This window comes from Urtica dioica, chromosome 7 (assembly GCF_054948205.1).
Source record: "Urtica dioica subsp. dioica isolate 48M chromosome 7, U.dioica_male_clone48M_v1_H2, whole genome shotgun sequence".
NCBI classification, from domain to species: Eukaryota; Viridiplantae; Streptophyta; class Magnoliopsida; order Rosales; family Urticaceae; genus Urtica; species Urtica dioica.
The window spans coordinates 36,110,147-36,128,420 of record NC_142762.1 but is presented as its reverse complement, the minus strand read 5'-3'; the positions used below and the strand labels follow the sequence as shown (position 1 = coordinate 36,128,420).

At 35.8% G+C, this 18,274-nt stretch overlaps 2 protein-coding genes across 2 annotated transcripts; both read right to left on the bottom strand.

Moving 5' to 3' along the window:
- Positions 1 to 6,832: 6,832 nt before the first annotated feature.
- On the bottom strand, positions 6,833 to 10,138 carry LOC149391152 (protein NRT1/ PTR FAMILY 5.10-like). The gene is made up of 4 exons (XM_089619098.1): positions 9,837 to 10,138; positions 9,529 to 9,746; positions 8,035 to 8,579; positions 6,833 to 7,921 (listed from the first exon to the last, which is right to left on the bottom strand). Exons 1-4 carry the CDS (start codon positions 9,955 to 9,957, stop codon positions 7,108 to 7,110), a joined length of 1,698 nt encoding a protein of 565 aa, XP_089475224.1. The 5' UTR covers positions 9,958 to 10,138; the 3' UTR covers positions 6,833 to 7,107.
- A 2,264-nt stretch (positions 10,139 to 12,402) lies between these two features.
- On the bottom strand, positions 12,403 to 16,835 carry LOC149391151 (protein NRT1/ PTR FAMILY 5.10-like). Its single transcript, XM_089619099.1, has 4 exons — positions 16,534 to 16,835; positions 16,223 to 16,440; positions 13,702 to 14,249; positions 12,403 to 13,558 (listed from the first exon to the last, which is right to left on the bottom strand). The coding sequence occupies exons 1-4, from the start codon at positions 16,631 to 16,633 to the stop codon at positions 12,742 to 12,744; spliced, it is 1,683 nt and encodes a 560-aa protein (XP_089475225.1). The 5' UTR covers positions 16,634 to 16,835; the 3' UTR covers positions 12,403 to 12,741.
- Between the last annotated feature and the right edge of the window lie 1,439 nt (positions 16,836 to 18,274).

Sequence of the window (18,274 nt, the reverse complement as noted above, 5' to 3'; positions counted from 1 at the left end):
CCCTTGGGTTTACTTAACCTGAGCTCGGTGCTGGATTCTTTTCGCTGCTCGGGAGTCCGACTATCCTGCTCGGTGTCTGACTAATTTATCCCGTAACAATAATAATAATGATTCTATTACACAATAATAGAAACAGTTAGCAACTTTTTTTCCCTACACAATAAGGAATCATTTTTTATTTTTGATGAAGAGTTGGTGTTATTATCATTATTATATTACTATTATTTGTGTAAAAACAAGTCAAAGTGAGTAAAAAAAAATGGGCCTTTTTGGATTAGTCTCGTCCTTTATGAGGCTATGCCATCCCCTAAGGTTCTGTTAAATGGAAGGATCGGACCTAAAGCCTTTAGGTCCCTAAAACAAGAGCCGGCCTGAGCCTAATAATACATCATTTTAAAATTTCCGTAAAATTATAATAAAGATTCTAATTTTAATCTAATGATTCTATCTCTTGAAATTATTTTATAATAATGTAATTGTTAAAGTCATCAATTTTTTTTTTTTAATTATACTATTAAATTTATTATTCAACATGTGTATCTCTCATTCTACTGCGTAGCCTGGTCTCCATAAAATCCAAAGTTAAAAATGTTCTTTCGACTCTAAGGGTAGCCACATGCAAAATGAAGAAAAATGTTGGAAATAAACCAAATGTTGTACACTATATTTTATGGTCTGGATAATTTTTCGAGGAAGCTAATACCCTTAAATTCAAAGAACTCCTCATTGATCAGAACCAAAATCCAAAATGTAAGTCTCAAGTTGATCCTCCAGAATCTCGTACACTCTGAAGCAAAAAATAAAGATTAACGGATCATTTGTTGGCTTAAACATGCTAAATAAAGATCCAACTTAGTGTTTACTTCACCAAACTGCTGCCAATTCAATACCATAAGTTACATAAACGATTGCACATGATTCAACTTGAAAGTGATGAAAGTTTGTGATTTCTTGAACTTCACACATTTTAGATAATACATTGAACTTAGAGTTTGCAATCCCTGGACCATATTAGGATTTTTTCGTATTGAGCTCCACTTTGGTATATATATTAACATGTCATTTTCTAAGAGACATTTACTACAACATAATATATAAATGTCACTCGAAGATTAGGGTCACTAGGAGAAAATAAAAGGCTTTCAAAGGCTACAAACGTCGCTTCTAAAAGTCGAAAAATTGCTTCTAAAAGTAAATTAGATGAAGCGACAATATTGTCGTTTCTGAAATTTAGAAGCGATATACCGCTTCTAAAGTTCTTTCTACGTCCACTACAATATTACGTGAAAGTTTTTTCCGCCTTTCGGCGGAAAAACTTGTCGAAGCAACTTTCGATGTTAATTTCCATTTTCTTTAAAAAAATAAAAAATGGCTTTAACACAATGCAAATTAAGGTCCTGAATTGAATGCCAATTTGTTTCTTCGAATTTCTTGAATGCGACTAACCTTGTCAAAAATACCCCAAATCTATAAGAGTGCGTTAAACCCAAACCACACATGGTTAGGCAATATGCACCGCTTCGTAATAACCTTCAAATAAGAAGCGCAAAAAATGTACCGCCTAAATTTTGGTCAAATTTAGAAGCAACAATAGTCACTTATAATGTCAAAAATTTCAATTTTGAAAGACCACATCTTTGATATCCCGAGTTTTAACGTAGAAGCGACATGGCGCCGCTTCTAAAAGTCAATTTTCTTTTCTAATTGGAAGCGATACGTCGCTTCTAAAAGTACATTTTTGCAGTAGTGATCGGCGACATCTTCCATGAGAATTGTCATCGAATTAAGTCTGTATGTAAAACGAATCTTTGAAAATAAGAGTCGTCGAAGGTACTTATAGATGACCATTGCACATTGATCGCCACAGATTAAATATAACGACGTGATGAAGATATTAGTCGACGTTGCCTACATGTGGTCACCATGACATCAAAAGTAATATTTGCACCTACATTCGGGAATATAATTGTGGACGTCGACATTGTTACTAAAAAAAAAACTTGACTAAAATACTTTACAATATAATTTTTGCCCAGAGGGCTTTACCCCCTATGTCGACTTGAGCGGAGGTTGATGGCCTATCATTGTCCTAAAATCTTCATAGTCATTTAAGATTGATTAGGCTCCATACTTAAACAAGAAGTTATTTTTTTTTCATTCACATATTTCAAATGATAGTTTGAGCTAGGATACCAAGTTGATTCACTAGCAAAATGTTAGTCTTCATAGTAGGGGTGTACATAGTCCGGTCTGGTCTAAAACGGGTCTCCGAACCGGATCAGACCATTTTGAACGGTTTGAAAATATTTAGACCGGAGCGAACCATTTAAGAAAATAAACCAACGCGGACCAAAGCGTTTTAGACCGGTCCGGTTTAGACCGTTTTAAACCGTTTAAGTATTTTCTATTTTATTTTGTTTACAAATTTAATTAGAAAATAGAATAAAAAAAAATTAACCAACACGGACCAAAGCATTTTAGACCGGTCGGTTTAGACCGTTTTAAACCGTTTAAGTATTTTTTTATTTTATTTTGTGTACAAATTTAATTAGAAAATAGCAAAAAAGAATTAAAAAAAATTAATATTAATATAAATATATATTAATTAAGATGTCCAACTATTTAGTCTTAGAATTAATTAAAAAAATACTTAAAAAATTAAGACGGTCCGGTCCGGTCTGAACCGCGGTCTAAAATTTTTAAACCGGACCGGACTGTTCTAGAGAGTCTTAAAGAATCAGACCGGACCGGATTAGATAAAAACCGTTTTAAATCGGACCGATGGTTTAAAAAATCTGTGATCCAATCTGATTTACGATTTTTTGGTTTTTTTCACACTCTTACTTCATAGTGTAGCCAATTAGGCACAAAAGATGTGATGGTTGTGCGAATAAAATATTTAAAGATAAATGTATAAAAAGATACAAAGTTAAAGGAACTAGATGGAAAATCTTTTTTAGGACCAGATGTGGAGATGTGGATACCGAGATATCAAATCAACTTATTGGTCTATAATACGTAATCAGTATTGTGTCAACAAAATGAATGCATCGCCTATGGAATTATATCTCACCTTCTTTTTAATATTCAAATATATAACGCCTTTCCTTTTCTCAGTACTATTTTTTTTTCTTTCTAACTTAAATGAAAAGGACAAGTTGGAAAAGATAGGGAAATAAATGCCAAAAAACTGTAAATATAAGATCATTGATTTGTTTTTTGTAATGGAATTCGTCCCAGACGTGACTCAATTTACGATCTTATTGAATGTAAGTGGAGGTATTTACCACTTGATATTCCCCACTTAATTTTGACGTTAACTTCCGTTGTGGAACATTTTTCTTTTCCCTTCATGACTATTAGTAGGGATTTAGCTAACTATGTCCAATTTGGATTAAAATTAGGAAAAATAGAGCAGAAATAAAAAGGAAATATATGCACATCACACACTAGCTATATATATGTTAGAAAATTAAAAAAGAGAGAACAGAAAAAATTAAGGGTCTGTTTTAACCCGCAATATATAAGGGAACGTACAAAATTTGAAAAAATAAAAATAAAAAAAGAAATATGAGAGGGAAATTCAGAATATATAATGTTTTTGGAAATACAATATGATAGAAAATGAAGAAGAAAAGTGATAAGATCTCCAAGTGTACAAATTAGATAAATTTCATTTTCCACTGATTTTCTAAGAAAAAAAATTGGAGTCTCCTCTTTAGTATGCATTTTCCATTCTGATAAAAAAAAAATGCATTTTCCATCTTATTTTTCAGGTTCCAAATGCACCCATCTATCATGATAAAAATTAATATTTAAAAGTTATCAAGTATAAAACCATTACTCTAATCTAAAATTGGAAAAATGGTACGAAGTAGCCAATTCAAACTATGACTTTTGCAAAATAGTCATAGTTTTATTAGGTATAACAAAATAGCCAATTGAGAGTACTGCGACTTTTAATCATGCATCGATTAATTTTAATCCAGCATTCATAAAACTTACATTCTGTCTTTATAGTTCGTTGGGATTAAATTTAATCCAACCTAGATTAATCTTACTTTGGCTAGTTTACTTATAGTTGGCAAACTACGGCTATTTTGCAAAAATTTAAGTTCTATTTGGCTATATAGCCGCTTGACCCTCTAAAATTATAGATCATTGTTTTTCTTATTAGGCACCCACCCACGAGGCTGTTAATTAGATATGATATAATTCATCCTTAAACCCTTATTAATACGTAGATGTGTCCCTGTATCTAATAAATGTACGTGTCCCTATTCATAATCAATAACCCAACAAACCTTTTTTTTCCTGCCAAACTCTCAATTCCTTCCTACTATATAATCCTTTTTTCTACGTCCAAAGCTTTACCAACATACGCTATATTATCAATACACAAAAAAAAGCACACACGTAAAATATACACTACTACATCATCAATTAAGATTAGCAAAGATAATCATGAATACCAAATTCTCGAGTGTCTTCATTGCTCTTCTTCTTGTTGCCTCGGTGGTGATATGTTCCACCGAGGCGCGAGAGCTTTTGCAGGTTCGTCAATCATCATCATCTCAATCCTCGGCATCTGGGCAAGGTTTGTACGATGGCATTACATCAGGGTACTCTTCTCAAGCGGATATGGGGGAGAATCAAGTGGAAGAGGATCACTCCGTCGATTTTCTTTTGGAGAAGGGTTATTAATAGTTAGGTACTATATATATATATATATACTTATAGTTAAAGACCCATCCCTATCTGTGGTTGGGTGCTCATAATACACTATATATATATATAGAGTAAAGCTATTTGTCTCGATTCACGAGTGAGAACGATCCACTCACGTGTTGGCACTAGGATCGTTCCCACTCGTGAATCGAGACAAAAATCATTTCCCATATATATAACACTTATTAAAAAAAAAAAAAACACACATACTTATATTTAAAGCCCCATCCTATGATATGCCGTTGGATGCTATATACATAATATATATACATACACATGTGATATTGTAATGTTTAATGTGGTAACTGATGGGAATGATGGTTTCTCATGATATTAATTAAAGAAATATATTATATATACTACTAACTTTCTCATGCGTTATACGACAGCTCTTTATAAAATAAAAATTTTGCCCAAAAAACAACACCGAAGAGAATGATCTGTAAGTTTTGCTATTGTTATCATAGTTTAACATCGATTGAGTAACTATGCATTGTACTCTTTATAAGTGTTCAACAAATCTCCCCGGCCTTTGAACAAGCTTCATATGGGGTGAGTTAATAAACAAATTAGATGCTCTCAAGGAATGGAACGTCGGTCGCACTGCTCTGAAGAAATTGTATGATATTATTGCTCGTATATATTGCTGTGAATGACACTTCTTACGGTGCGAGTATTTTGTCGGTACAGTGAAAGAAAGGTGCAAGAAATTTATGGGAGACGTCGATGGTTTCTACATATTAGGGGTGGCAAGAAAAAGAAAGAAAGAAATAAAACCGTAATATATATATATATATATATATATATATATATATATATTCTTATTCTTGTATTAAATTTTGTGAAAAAAACAATTTCCCGTGATGCAATCCCAAATAAGGTTAAATCTTTTAGCTGGCGTGGCGTACATATATGAAGCATTACCTACCGCTATAGAATTTTCTAGACGAAAAATAGTACAATTAGCAAAGTGTAATCTATATTCGGGGTCGTGAAACCAGTCATGTTATTCATTGCGAATTCGCAAAACAAATTTGGGGACATTTACTATCAAGCTAAGTTTCAAATCACTCTTCAATCTTAATTTTGCGGATATTTTACATTCAGTACACTCTTCCTTCATATGATTTCTCCTTATTCCTATGTATTTCATGGTGTATTTAGAATGCTAGGAATAAGAAATTTTCAATAAAGTCAATAAAGAGCCATGCCAGATTTCTACGCGGGCATCAAACTATCTCAAGGAATTTCAATCCGTCCACCTTAGGCGGATGTCTACTTCGAGTTTGGTGGGAGGTGTTGTTCCCAAACAGAATCGCTCTCATGCGAGATGGATATCACCATGCTACGATCAATTCAAGCTCAACATCGATGCTTCGGTTTTGACAAACTCACATTGCATAGGTGTTGAGGCTATCATTCTCAACTCATATGGTCTTGTCATGACTTCTTTGGCTCAAAACCTCCACATCAAATTTAGATGGATATCACCATGCTACGATCAATTCAAGCTCAACATCGATGCTTCAGTTTTGGCAAACTCACATTGCATAGGTGTTGGGGCTATCATTCGCAATTCAGGCTCTTGCTCTTTGCCTTGGTCTGTCTTGGGCTTTGGATGTGAAGTTGTCTATCCACGTCGTGGGGTCGATGCTAAGACAGTGGTCCAAACTCTCGATAAATGCTCGAAAATTATAAACGAATTATGTATCTAGTCTATTGTCTAATTTCGCAGGGATTGAATTGTCACATATCTATTGGGAAGCCAATATTAGTCCATAGTTTAACAACTTAAGCTCTTTCCATAGATGATAAACTCATTTGGTTGGAGGAAGTTCCTCACTCGATAATAAGTAATTAATCTAAATTTTCATAATTAATAATACATGTCTATTTCTAAAAAAAAAAATTAAAAAAAAAGTAATTCAATCCAATCTAAAATTTTCAAATCGCGGTCTAGTTTGTAGACCAGTTTTAAACTGGACCGGAGCACACCAGTATTGGTAACAACTTCGTAAGGATATACTGGAGATCTTAGCACAGTCATAATGAAATTTTAATTACTAATCACCAAACATAATATGCATAAATAAGAACTCAAACCAGAATATAAATGAAGTTTTACCCATTTACAAGTCTGAATGATTATGTTTAATAAGCACATGTAATTCATCCAAATGCTTTATATACAAACTGCTTACATAAGATAGCATATGCTCTCTTCTACTTGTATAACAGCCACAAAATCAGACGACATTCCTACTCACTTAGCTACCTTGATTTGTCATAACCTGACAAACGAGTACCACGTAGAATTATAAATCATATAAACACAATAAAAAGCTAGCTGTAGTAGCAAATTAATATTATACCATCATTTTATAAAGCCCTTTTATTATATACGTAGAGCCTTGAGAAATGCAAGAAGGCAACGAATACTAGTGCACTGAGCCCAGCAAGCAGCCAATAGAAGTAGTGAAGACTCGCCTTGTTGAGATTGTTGGAAAACCAGCTCTCACTGCCGTGTTCGCTGCTCGCTTTGTCGATCACAGACACAATGAAACCGCTTAAGAAGCTTCCGACACCGAACACGCTGAGGTACAGAGAGATTCCGACGCTTCTCAAGTCCATCGGAACCTGATCGTAGAAGAACTCTTGCAGACCCACCATCGTAAAGACCTCCATGACTCCAAACAGAGCGTATTGGGGTACGAGCCACCACACACTCATCGGAACCGTCGAACTCGGATCGTCAATGAGGCCGTGCTCTTCGGCGGTTTTGAGGCGTTTCATCTCCACCAGAGCGGCGATTATCATCGAGAACACGGACATGAAGATACCGATTCCTATTCTCTGCAGGATTGTGATCCCTGATGGCTTTTTGGTGAGAGCTCTAGCCATCGGAACGAAAACCCGGTCGTAGATGGGAAGGAAGGTGAGGATCACGATGTTGGTCACGCACTGGAGACTCGCGGCCGGTATTTTGAATCCCGGCACGATCGTTCTCTCCATCGTCGCTCCTTGCTTTGTGAAAAAAGTCGAGCCTTGTGCATATACGACACCGAATATCAGACACGTTGTCCATATCGGGATCAGCCTGACTACGGCTTTTGCTTCCTCGACTTCGTTGACGCTACAAATCCACCTTTGCTCTTCGAACTCGTTGGACACGATCAAGGCTTTGTCAAGAAATCTGGCCATAATCGAGGACGTAAGAACTATGGACTTAACAAGCCGAGTAACTCTTTTAGTTGTCGGTATAGATATGCTCGATTTTATTGATTTTGAATTAATTAGCTGACTTACTTGAATTGAACAGAACGCGGTCGATGGATTAGACTATGAGATTCATCCGAGGTACTCGCGGCCGAAGAGCTTGCTCGGCGGTTCCTAAAAGCTGCAACGAACACTCTACCGATCCTCGAAAAGGGACCTTGCTCGTTCTTGAAAAAGGCGTACCGGTAAGTCTTTGTCCCGAGCAAGAAAACGAGCAACGAGAAAACCATTGCGATGCAGGGGATTCCGAATCCGAGAGCCCAGCTGAGGTTGTCTTGCACGTAAACCACGATGAGCTTCGTCGTGAACGCGCCAGCGCACACACCGAAATACCACCAATTGAAGAACGAGCTCTTTGCGTTGTTCTCCGTTGGATCTTGAACGTCGAACTGGTCCGCCCCAAAAGCCTGAGTGCAGGGCTTGTGACCGCCTTGCGCGATCACGATCAGATACAGAGAAGAGAAGAACAATATAACTTGGGACAAAGGAGGCGAACATCGCATTGCGTTGTTGGTTTCGCAGACATAGCCGAGCAAAGAAGGCAATACCGTAGAAAGAGTCAACAATCCTAGTGCCTGCCCATCCATTCCATTTCTAAAAGTTACAACATATAATCTCTATAGGGGAAATCAGGAAATGCAAGGAATTTAAATAATTTCCTGAGATTAATTTCCATAAGCTTTGTTCGGAAATCAGATTTTACAATGGCCGTATATGAAAAGTTGAAGAAAAGTGAAAATGGCGAGGAAAAATTAATTGAAAATATATAGAATGAAAAAACTATAGAAAGCTAGAAATCAATAGACCAAAAAGTTCAAATATATGGATACAAAAATGAAATTCCCCAGGCATACGAGCCCCTTGAAATTTTCTTCACTTAGCAGCAAACTATTCCACATTTTAAAGTTTGACATTATTAAACAGCCAACGTTTGATAAATTTTAGGTAAATAGTCACTTTCAAACGCAAATCTTAAGTAGATAACCGCTTTCATATATCAAACGTTAACTATTTATCTAAAATTTATCAGACGTTAGCTATTTAGTAATGTGAAACGTTTAAGTTGAGTATTTTCCTAATTTTTTGTTTATATATATATATATATATATATTATCTCAATTTCAATTTTATTTTTTATTTTCATTCTTACACTATCAAATACGCAATAATTTCCATTCGACATTTCAAGTACAAATTACTAGAAATACCCTTTAACACCAAAGACTATTATTTTGATGGAGTTTGGAATCTTCTGTTTTCAATAGAGGTCATCTATTTACAAAACAACATAAACTGTCTGATCCCTGTCACATATCTTTTTTGAAGTCTGATTCGGTAACATTACCCACTTGTGATTGGAGGACTAGTACAAAACATATATGCTTCTCTTAATTAATAATGGGCGGTAAAATTGTCATTTCTTTAACTGGCGGTAAAAAAAACAAAACGGTAACAACAAAATCCCAATAGCAAAAGTAGCGAATGAATGTAAAGAAGAGAAATATAGAGTTCGAGTATTCGAACCAGAATGTAGAGCAGCGAAGCGAAGAGAATGGTTCGGAATCGTCCTAGAAAAGCGTCGGCGACGAGAGCTCCGAAGAGAGGCAACAACGATCCAGTGCCTTCGAACGCGTTGACATTCGAGGCCGCCATGGCCGTTGACTGACCAAGCGGCCCGGTCAAATATGTTATCAAGTTCCCGCTGACCCCGTAACACGCGAAACGCTCCGAGATCTCAACGCCTTTACCCCCAAAAAAAAAAAAAATAATAATCAAGAAGAGAAACGAAGCGAATACAGTACTGTTTGTTTGGATATCCGAACCGTACGCACCGATTATAAAAGCAGCCGATCTCCATCCGCCGGAGGCTGACCTCGACGCCGGACGGTTTTCGAAGTCCACAACGCCGTCCACCACGACGGCGCTGTCGATCATCAGCGTCTCTTCCTCCATCGAGATGTTGACCAATCACTTTCTTCGATCGATTGTCAAACAAATTAAATGCTCTCAAGGTATGGAACGTGGGTCGCACTGCTCTGAAGAAATTGTATAATATTAGTGCTCGTATATATTGCTGTGATTTACGTTTCTTACGGTGCGAGTATTTTATCGGTACAGTGAAACTGAAAGATAGGTACAACCGTACAAGATATTTATGAGACACGTCTACGCGCATTTGCCTTTTCAAGGTTGCTTATATATGAAAACTAGGGGTGGCAAGAAAGAAAAAAAAAAAAAAAAAAAAAAAACCCCACAATATATGTTTATGTTACTACCCTGCAAGAATATGTTTCTTTTGCAATTCTTGTAGTGAAAAAACAAAATTTTAAAAAATTCAAAAGATTTATTTACTTAAGTGGTCTGATCCATTCTAAAATTTTCAAACCGCTGGTCCTGTATTGAACCGGACGTGTGAACAGCTTATGAAAATTCAGTTATTTGTGATCACCAAATAATAAATACTTAAATAAGAACTCAAACCAGAAGATACATATAAATGAAGTGTTACCCATTCACAACTCTGAATGATTATGTTTAATCAGCACATATTATTCATCAAAAATGCTTCACACACACAATAATTAAATTTTAATAATTAGACAGAGTGAACACAGATAATATATGGGACTTAACAACCACTACTTAGCATCTTATATATAAGTAAAAAGGTTGCATTGATATAAAATCTGAATTATGAAGTGACTTACCTGAGTTGCTCAGAACTTTCATGAGAATTAGTAGCTGCGATCGGCGAGATTGCGCGGTGGTTCCTAAAAGTTGCAGCAATCACTTTACCGATCCTCGAAAATGGACCTTTCTTGTCCTCGGAAACGGTTTACCTATAAGTTTTTGTCGCCGAGCAAGAATACAAACACGCAAAGACCATCACGATGCAAGGGATTCCAAATTCGAGAGCACAACTCAAGTTGTCTTGAATAGAAACTACGATCAAGCTCGTCGTGAACGTGCTAGAGCACGTGCCGAAATACCACCAACTGAAAAATGAGCTCTTTGCAAAGCTCTCTGATGGGCGTTTGACTGTCGAACTGGTCCGCTCTGAAAGCCTCAGAGCATGGCTTATGAGCTCCTTGAGCGATCACGATCAGACAGAGCGAAGAGAAGAGTAATATGACTTGGGAAAGAGGAGGCAAACTTGACGTCGAACCAAGTAGAGAAGGTAAGAGAGTTGAGAATGTCAACAATCCTAGTGCCTTTATGAGAGATAGAACAGTCAATAACATACACCTATATTGGTTTCTGCAGAAATTTTTTTAACGTGGAAAGAATTGCAGGAGCGGAATTCTTCTTACACATGTTATGTTCTTTTAATTCTTTAAGTTTAGCTGAGTATAAACCTTCTTATCTGAGATAGTCAAATTGTCCGGTTCCTATTAAGTTTAGCTCTAAATGATTTTCAGTGACATATTTGAAATTTATTGGCCCAAATCAAGTCACATATGTACCTTTCTCATTCAATAATAGAAAACAACATGTGGAAGCACTGTATTAACACCGGTAAAACTGTAAACCGGACTGGAGCATTGGCTTTTAGACCAATGGTCCAGTTTAAACGGTTTAATTTTCACCGATTTGCTCCAGACCGGTCTAAATTATTTCAACTGCGGTCTATACCAGCAAGTATTTAAAAACAAATACAGCAAAAACTGTCTAAAAACTCCTAGCCTCAACCGGACGGGTCTTAAACGATTCAAAACTGGGCCGAACCGGTTACTATTTAAGGAAAAAATTAGAAAACCGGAACTGCTTGTGTTAAAAGCGTAACAATATCTTTGGTAATGAATTAATAATAATAGAAATAATAGTACTAGTAATAAAATTGAATTGAGTATGCTGAAACATTTTTTAAGTAACTTTTGTTCAAACATTGTACCATTTTCACTCCGCTTTACAAAAGACAAGTAAAGTAAAAGCATAACTCAAAAAGAGAAATCATACCAAAATATAGAGCAGGAAAGAGAAAAGAATGGTACGGTTACGGCCAAGTAAAGTGTCAACGACGAAAGCTCCGACGACAGGCAGCAAATAGCCCGCCCCTCTGAGATCGAAGCCGCGACGGCCGTTGACTCTCCAAGCGGTCCGGTCAGATACATTATCAGGTTCGCTCTCACCCCGTAATACGCAAACCTCTCTGCGATCTCGCGCCCATGAAATTACTTAACGTGATGTTAGATGATTGTTCAACTAAGTTGTTGTGACTACTTGCTGAACAACTGATTGATTTTAGCCGGATAACTAAGATTAGTGATCAATCAAACATATAAATTAAAGCAACAAGAGACACACGAGATTGGTAACCCTGTTCAGTGAAACCACCTACTCAGGGAGACTGATATGTCTGAGTAAAAAGCAATTCACTAACAATCGTCAAGTGTACAAGAATATTAAGTTTGACCAAGCTCTTCTGGATTTTTTGTAACCTAAGCTCCTCTTAGATTTGCGACTCTCTCACACTTTCACTCAATCTCCCGAAGATTCTCAGCACGTCAATATGCAAAGCACGTTATCACACTTAGTACGACGGTACAATCAAAACTTCACCAACTTACCAAATACCAATATACAAACAACACACACATAAACTCCCATTACTACCACAATAATTAAATTACCAAAGATAATGAATATCAAATCTAGTAATTCTTCTTCTTCCCCTTGTTTCATTGGTGATTTGAAGCCCTTCTATCATGAAGCTCAGTATCATAATAGAAAACCCAATTAGGAAGCCCTTCTATTATATACGTACAACCTTGAGAAATGTAAGAAACCAGTTAATCCTAGTGCACTGAGACCAGCAAGTAGCCAATAGAAATAGTCAAGACGTGCCTTGTTGAGATTGTTGGAGAACCAGCTCTCGCCTCCGTGTCCGCCGCTGCTCGCCTTGTCGATCACAGACACCATTAAACTGCTCAAGAAGCTTCCGACACCACACACGCTGAGGTACAGAGCTATTCCGATGCTTCTTAATTCCATCGGAACCTGATCGTAAAAGAATTCTTGCAAACCCACCATCGTAAACACGTCCATGATTCCAAACAGAACGTACTGTGGTAGCAACCACCACACACTCATTGGAACCGTCGAACTCGGATCGTCCACGAGGCCGTGCTCTTCGGCCGTTCTAAGGCGTTTCATCTCCACCAGAGCGGCGATTATCATCGAGAACACGGACATGAAGATACCGATTCCTATTCGTTGCAGCATCGTGATCCCTGATGGTATTCCGGTGAAGGCTCTTGCGATCGGGACGAGAACCCTGTCGTAAATGGGAACGAAGACGATGATCGCAATGTTGACGAAGCACTGCAGCGAAGCGGCCGGTATTTTGAAGCTCCATACGATCGTTCTCTCCATTGTGGCTCCTTGTTTTGTAAAGAAAGTCGCAGTTTGCGCATACACCATGGCGTATATAAGACACGTCGTCCATATCGGGATCAGCCTCACTACAGCTTTTGCTTCCTCGACATCGGTGGTGCTACAAACCCATCCTTGTTCTTCGAATTCGCTTGCTTCGATCAACGCCTTGTTGAGGAATCTAACAATATCGATAAAGTCATGAGTTACTTATCTTATTGGTAATTTATTTTCATATGGAATCTCACAATACTTAAGCATCTTTATAAAAAATAAAAAAGGATGCATGGTTATAGATTATGAATATACAGCTATGTGACTTACTTGAATTGTTCAGAGCTTTCACCAGGGATAAGAGCTTGAGATTCATCTGTAGTAGTAGCTATGGATGATGAGATTGCTCGGCGGTTCCTAAACGTGGCTATGAATACTCTACCGATCCTCGAAAATGGACCTTTCTTGCTCTCGAAAACGGCATACCTATACGATTTTGTCCCGAGGAAGAAAATGATCGACGAGAAAACCATTACAATGCAGGGGATTCCGAAACCGAGAGCCCAACTGAGGTTTTCTTGTACGTAAACCACAATCAGCTTTGTCCCCAACGTGCCAACGCACACACTGAAATACCACCAATTGAAGAACGAGCTCTTTGCATTGCTCTCCGATGGGTGTTGATCGTCGAACTGGTCCGCCCCAAAAGCCTGAGTGCAGGGCCTGTGACCGCCTTGCATGATCACAATCAGATACAGCGAAGAGAAGAACAATATCACTTGAGATAAAGGAGGCGAACATGGCGTTGTGTTGATGGTTTCACAGACATTGCCAAGCAGAGAAGGTAAGATTGTTGAGAGGGTCAACAATGCCAGTGCCTGTTAGGATTAGTGTCCCCAAATCAAACATAATCATAAAACAATACATAAGTAACACACAAATTATATAGTTGTTCAATGTCCGCTTTTGCTGTTTCAAATTATAGCAAGTAAATAAAAATGGAAATTGAGTTTTGTGTACGATCCTTGTGTACTAAAAAACAAGTGGCATCTCAAGGAATATAAAGGGTTAATAGGGCAAACATACAATACAAGCATAAAATTTTCAAAAATCCCATATCTAAATAAGAAAAATGGCATCCAAAGGAGGGCAAACAGATAATACAAGTGCAAAATTTCAAAAAAAAATCTCTAAATGTATATCTAGTGTTGGCGAAAAACTAGGATCTGCAACCGAAATGTCTTTCATTTCATTGGTAAAATTTAGGCATAGAGTAGAGATTATGAGAATTTTTAGAGTTTTCAAATACTTTCCTAAATGAAACATCACATGTTGATGACCTGGAGTTCAAGTGTTTTCCATCTTCTTGAATTGGGCTTCACTTGAACCCAGACGGATTTTACATAGAAAGATGAATTTTTTGAAGAAAATAAATATGTGAGGAAAATTTGAGTGGAAATAATTTTTTATATCATGGGCGGAAGTCATGAAAATTATATGAGATTAAAATATAGATTCTCTACTATTCTCTTTTCTCATTTTTGTTTTGACTTCTATAAAACATTTAAAGGAAATATTATAAATTTAGCCTACATATTTGCGTCTACTACCAAATCATATTTGAAGAAATTAACTCTGTGAAATAGATAAAGGGCTACTTTATTAATTAAAATTGTACGAAACTTATTTTAGTTTGAGTTATCTTTTTTGAATTTTCATATAATTGATTTAGAATTTTAACATAGTGGGTCTAAATGAGCTAGTTTTCCCATCATTTTTTATTTTATTTAATATCATATAACATGAATATAAAATAATTTTGTAGACTTTCAATTTGAACTCGTGAAAAAATATAGATGGGCACACATTATATATATACCATAGACTAGAACACAAATTATAAAATGAAATATTAATTAAATACATAACAAAAAAAAAGAAGAACATATTATGTAAATTAGTGACAAAGATAGAAATATGAATGATCATTTAGTCACATTTATTTGTATTTTAATTTATTTGTAATGTAACGTGTTTTCCAATTTGTTCTCCAAGGATTTATATATATTTGTTATGGCATGTAATTCATTTTGAAATTTATTTGTAATAAAGATTTATATGTTCAATTTATTCTATGTTTTTCCTAATATATATATATATATATATATATATATATATATATATATAAATTAATAATATAAAATAGGAAAAATGATATGAAGTAGCCAATTCAAATTATGACTTTTGCAAAATAGCCATAGTTTCATTAGATATAGCAAAATAGACAATTGAGAGTACTACGACTTTTAATCCTGCCTCGATTGATTTTAATCCAGTTTTCATAAAGCTTAAATTCTGTCTTTATAGTTCGTTGGGATTAAATTTAATCCAGCCTAGATTAATCTTACTTAGGCTAGTTTGCTTATAGTTGACAAACTATGGCTATTTTGCAAAAGCTTAAGTTCTATTTGGCTATATAGCCGCTTGACCCTATAAAATATAGTTGTAATAAGAATTATTTTGTTATTAAATTATATATTTATAAATAAAAGTATACATAATATTACTTTAATTTGAAGTTTATTTTTTTTCTTCTTTTTTTTGTTGTTGTAGCTTTTATCAAATATATTAGACGACGAGGTGTCATTAAATTATTGGATGGAAAAAGGGAATCTTGTTTTGAAAGAGAGAAAAAGGGAATCTGAGCTCATATCTCAAGTGGCGTTGCTCTTTATTTTTATTTTTTTTAATTTATTTTTCATTAACTCAAGTGCATTGCTCTTCACCGCATAAAGTAGTGTAGGCAAAAAATAAAAATAAAATAGAGAGAGAGAGATTCGGGAATTGGCACCAGAACGTAGAGCAGGGACGCGAAGAGAATGGTTGGGTATCGCCCAAGAAAAGCATCGGCGACCAGAGCTCCAAAGAGAGGCAGCAACAACCCCATGCCGTTGAAGGCGTTGACATTTGCAGCCGCCGTGGCCGTTGACTCTCCAAGCGGTCCGCTCAGATACATTATCAGGTTCGTACCGATTCCGCAATACGCGATCCTCTCCGCCATCTCAGCACCTTCACCAAAACAAAACAAAAAACAACAAACGATATAAAATAATTAAAACGCAAACGAATACATCATTGTTTATATATTCAAACCCTACGTACCGATTATAAAACCAGCTGATCTCCAGCCGCCGGAAGTTGACCTCAATGCCGGACGGTTTTTATAGTCCACAGCACCCACCACGTCACCACTGTCTTCCATCGGCGTTCTTCTTCTCAATGGAAGAAAAATGAAGACTGTTCTGGTATTTCAAGTGACTTTTTTCAAACGATGGAGAATTCTCCAAATGCTCTTATGGAGGGACTTGCTGTGTCTTCTGGTTCGCTTCTGAATTGTGGATCTCCAATTAAGTGGTTCAGATTGGATCTCCAATTAAGTGACATGGATACTCTAAGCTGTACCAATCTGCAAGAATGTCGTTTTTCGTTTTTTATATTTTTTGTGCGGATTCTGCTTCAAGCTTGTATACAAAACATGGTAAGAACTATTGAGTGTTTCTTTAAATATTGTGTATATAGAATAGTTTTTGGACTTTATAAGTAAAGTAAGAAGTTATACTTTAATTATTATTGTTCGGGAGATTCTTGTTCCTAGCACTAATTAAAGACATGAGAGTTTATTTGTTTTATTAAAAAAAATCTTCTTCAACAACCAGCAACTACCATCTCTTGATTTCATGTTTTTTAATTTCTCTTTTTTATTTTTTTAATTCCTGAAATCTAATTGACGAGAACTTAATCAAACCAAACGCTTCAATCCACATTACACCACTTGTTTAAATGTTGTAGAGAGGACGTGGAAGAAAAAAAAAATATAATTGTAGAGGATACGAGAAAGATTTACCTAATTTTGGCTTAAAGAGAAAAAAAGGTAAAATATGTTGTCATGCAAATGTCCCATAGAGAACACTAAGTACCAAGCTATACTAATGCCGAGCATAAATTCTTGGCAGGATTGTCTTTACGAATCTAACAAAAGAGAGAAAATAATTAAATTGAAGGTGTTATGTGATAAGAGAGACTTATGACGTGTGATTGTGTTTTGACTAGTCTTTGACCGCCAAACGTTTCTTCTCTTCGCATTTCTGTTGGAATGCTCGACTCTTATTTTATGAGCTGATCGAGAGTTCCTTTATTTGGCAACCTTAGAACATACTTTGCTCGGATCTATGTGCTTGATAAAATTGACTCGATACTTCTGACATAAATATTTTGGAGTAATAAAATACTAAATCATGAAAAATTTAGGGAGAATATTCCCACTAGTCACAAAGGGCCTTCGCCCTTTGGTTGCGGCATAACTTTTGAATTAATCACTAGCCTCTTACATGTCCCTATACGCTATTAAGAAGAAAATCACTAGAAATTAAGTGTTACTGCAAAATATCATAATTTTAGCGACAATTATTATCGGCTAATAAAAACAACCAGAAAAAATCAAAGAAGAAATCCAAAAAAACTATTAACAATTAATACCGATTGTTAATTTTACGCGATTTAGAACAAAAAAACCGTGATCACTTGATTTTTAAAACATGAAAAAATAATTCGATTGTCTCTCTTACTAGATTTGACAAGGACCATGAATAACCAGCCATCGTGCTAAAGTCTAGAATCAGCAATCAATGAACTAAAAAGAATAATTCAAAGTGAAACGTTCATCCTGAGAAGGAAACAATAATTAATACTACTCAAATAAAACACAATAAGTGTTTCCTATAGTTTTGGAAACAAATCAAGTATTTGCAATTAATTATGAAACAAAAATAAACTTTTAAGTGAACCGTGTATAAAAGAAAGGTTAATCTGAGATACGCTTAGTTAAAGGTTATTTTTCTTAAAT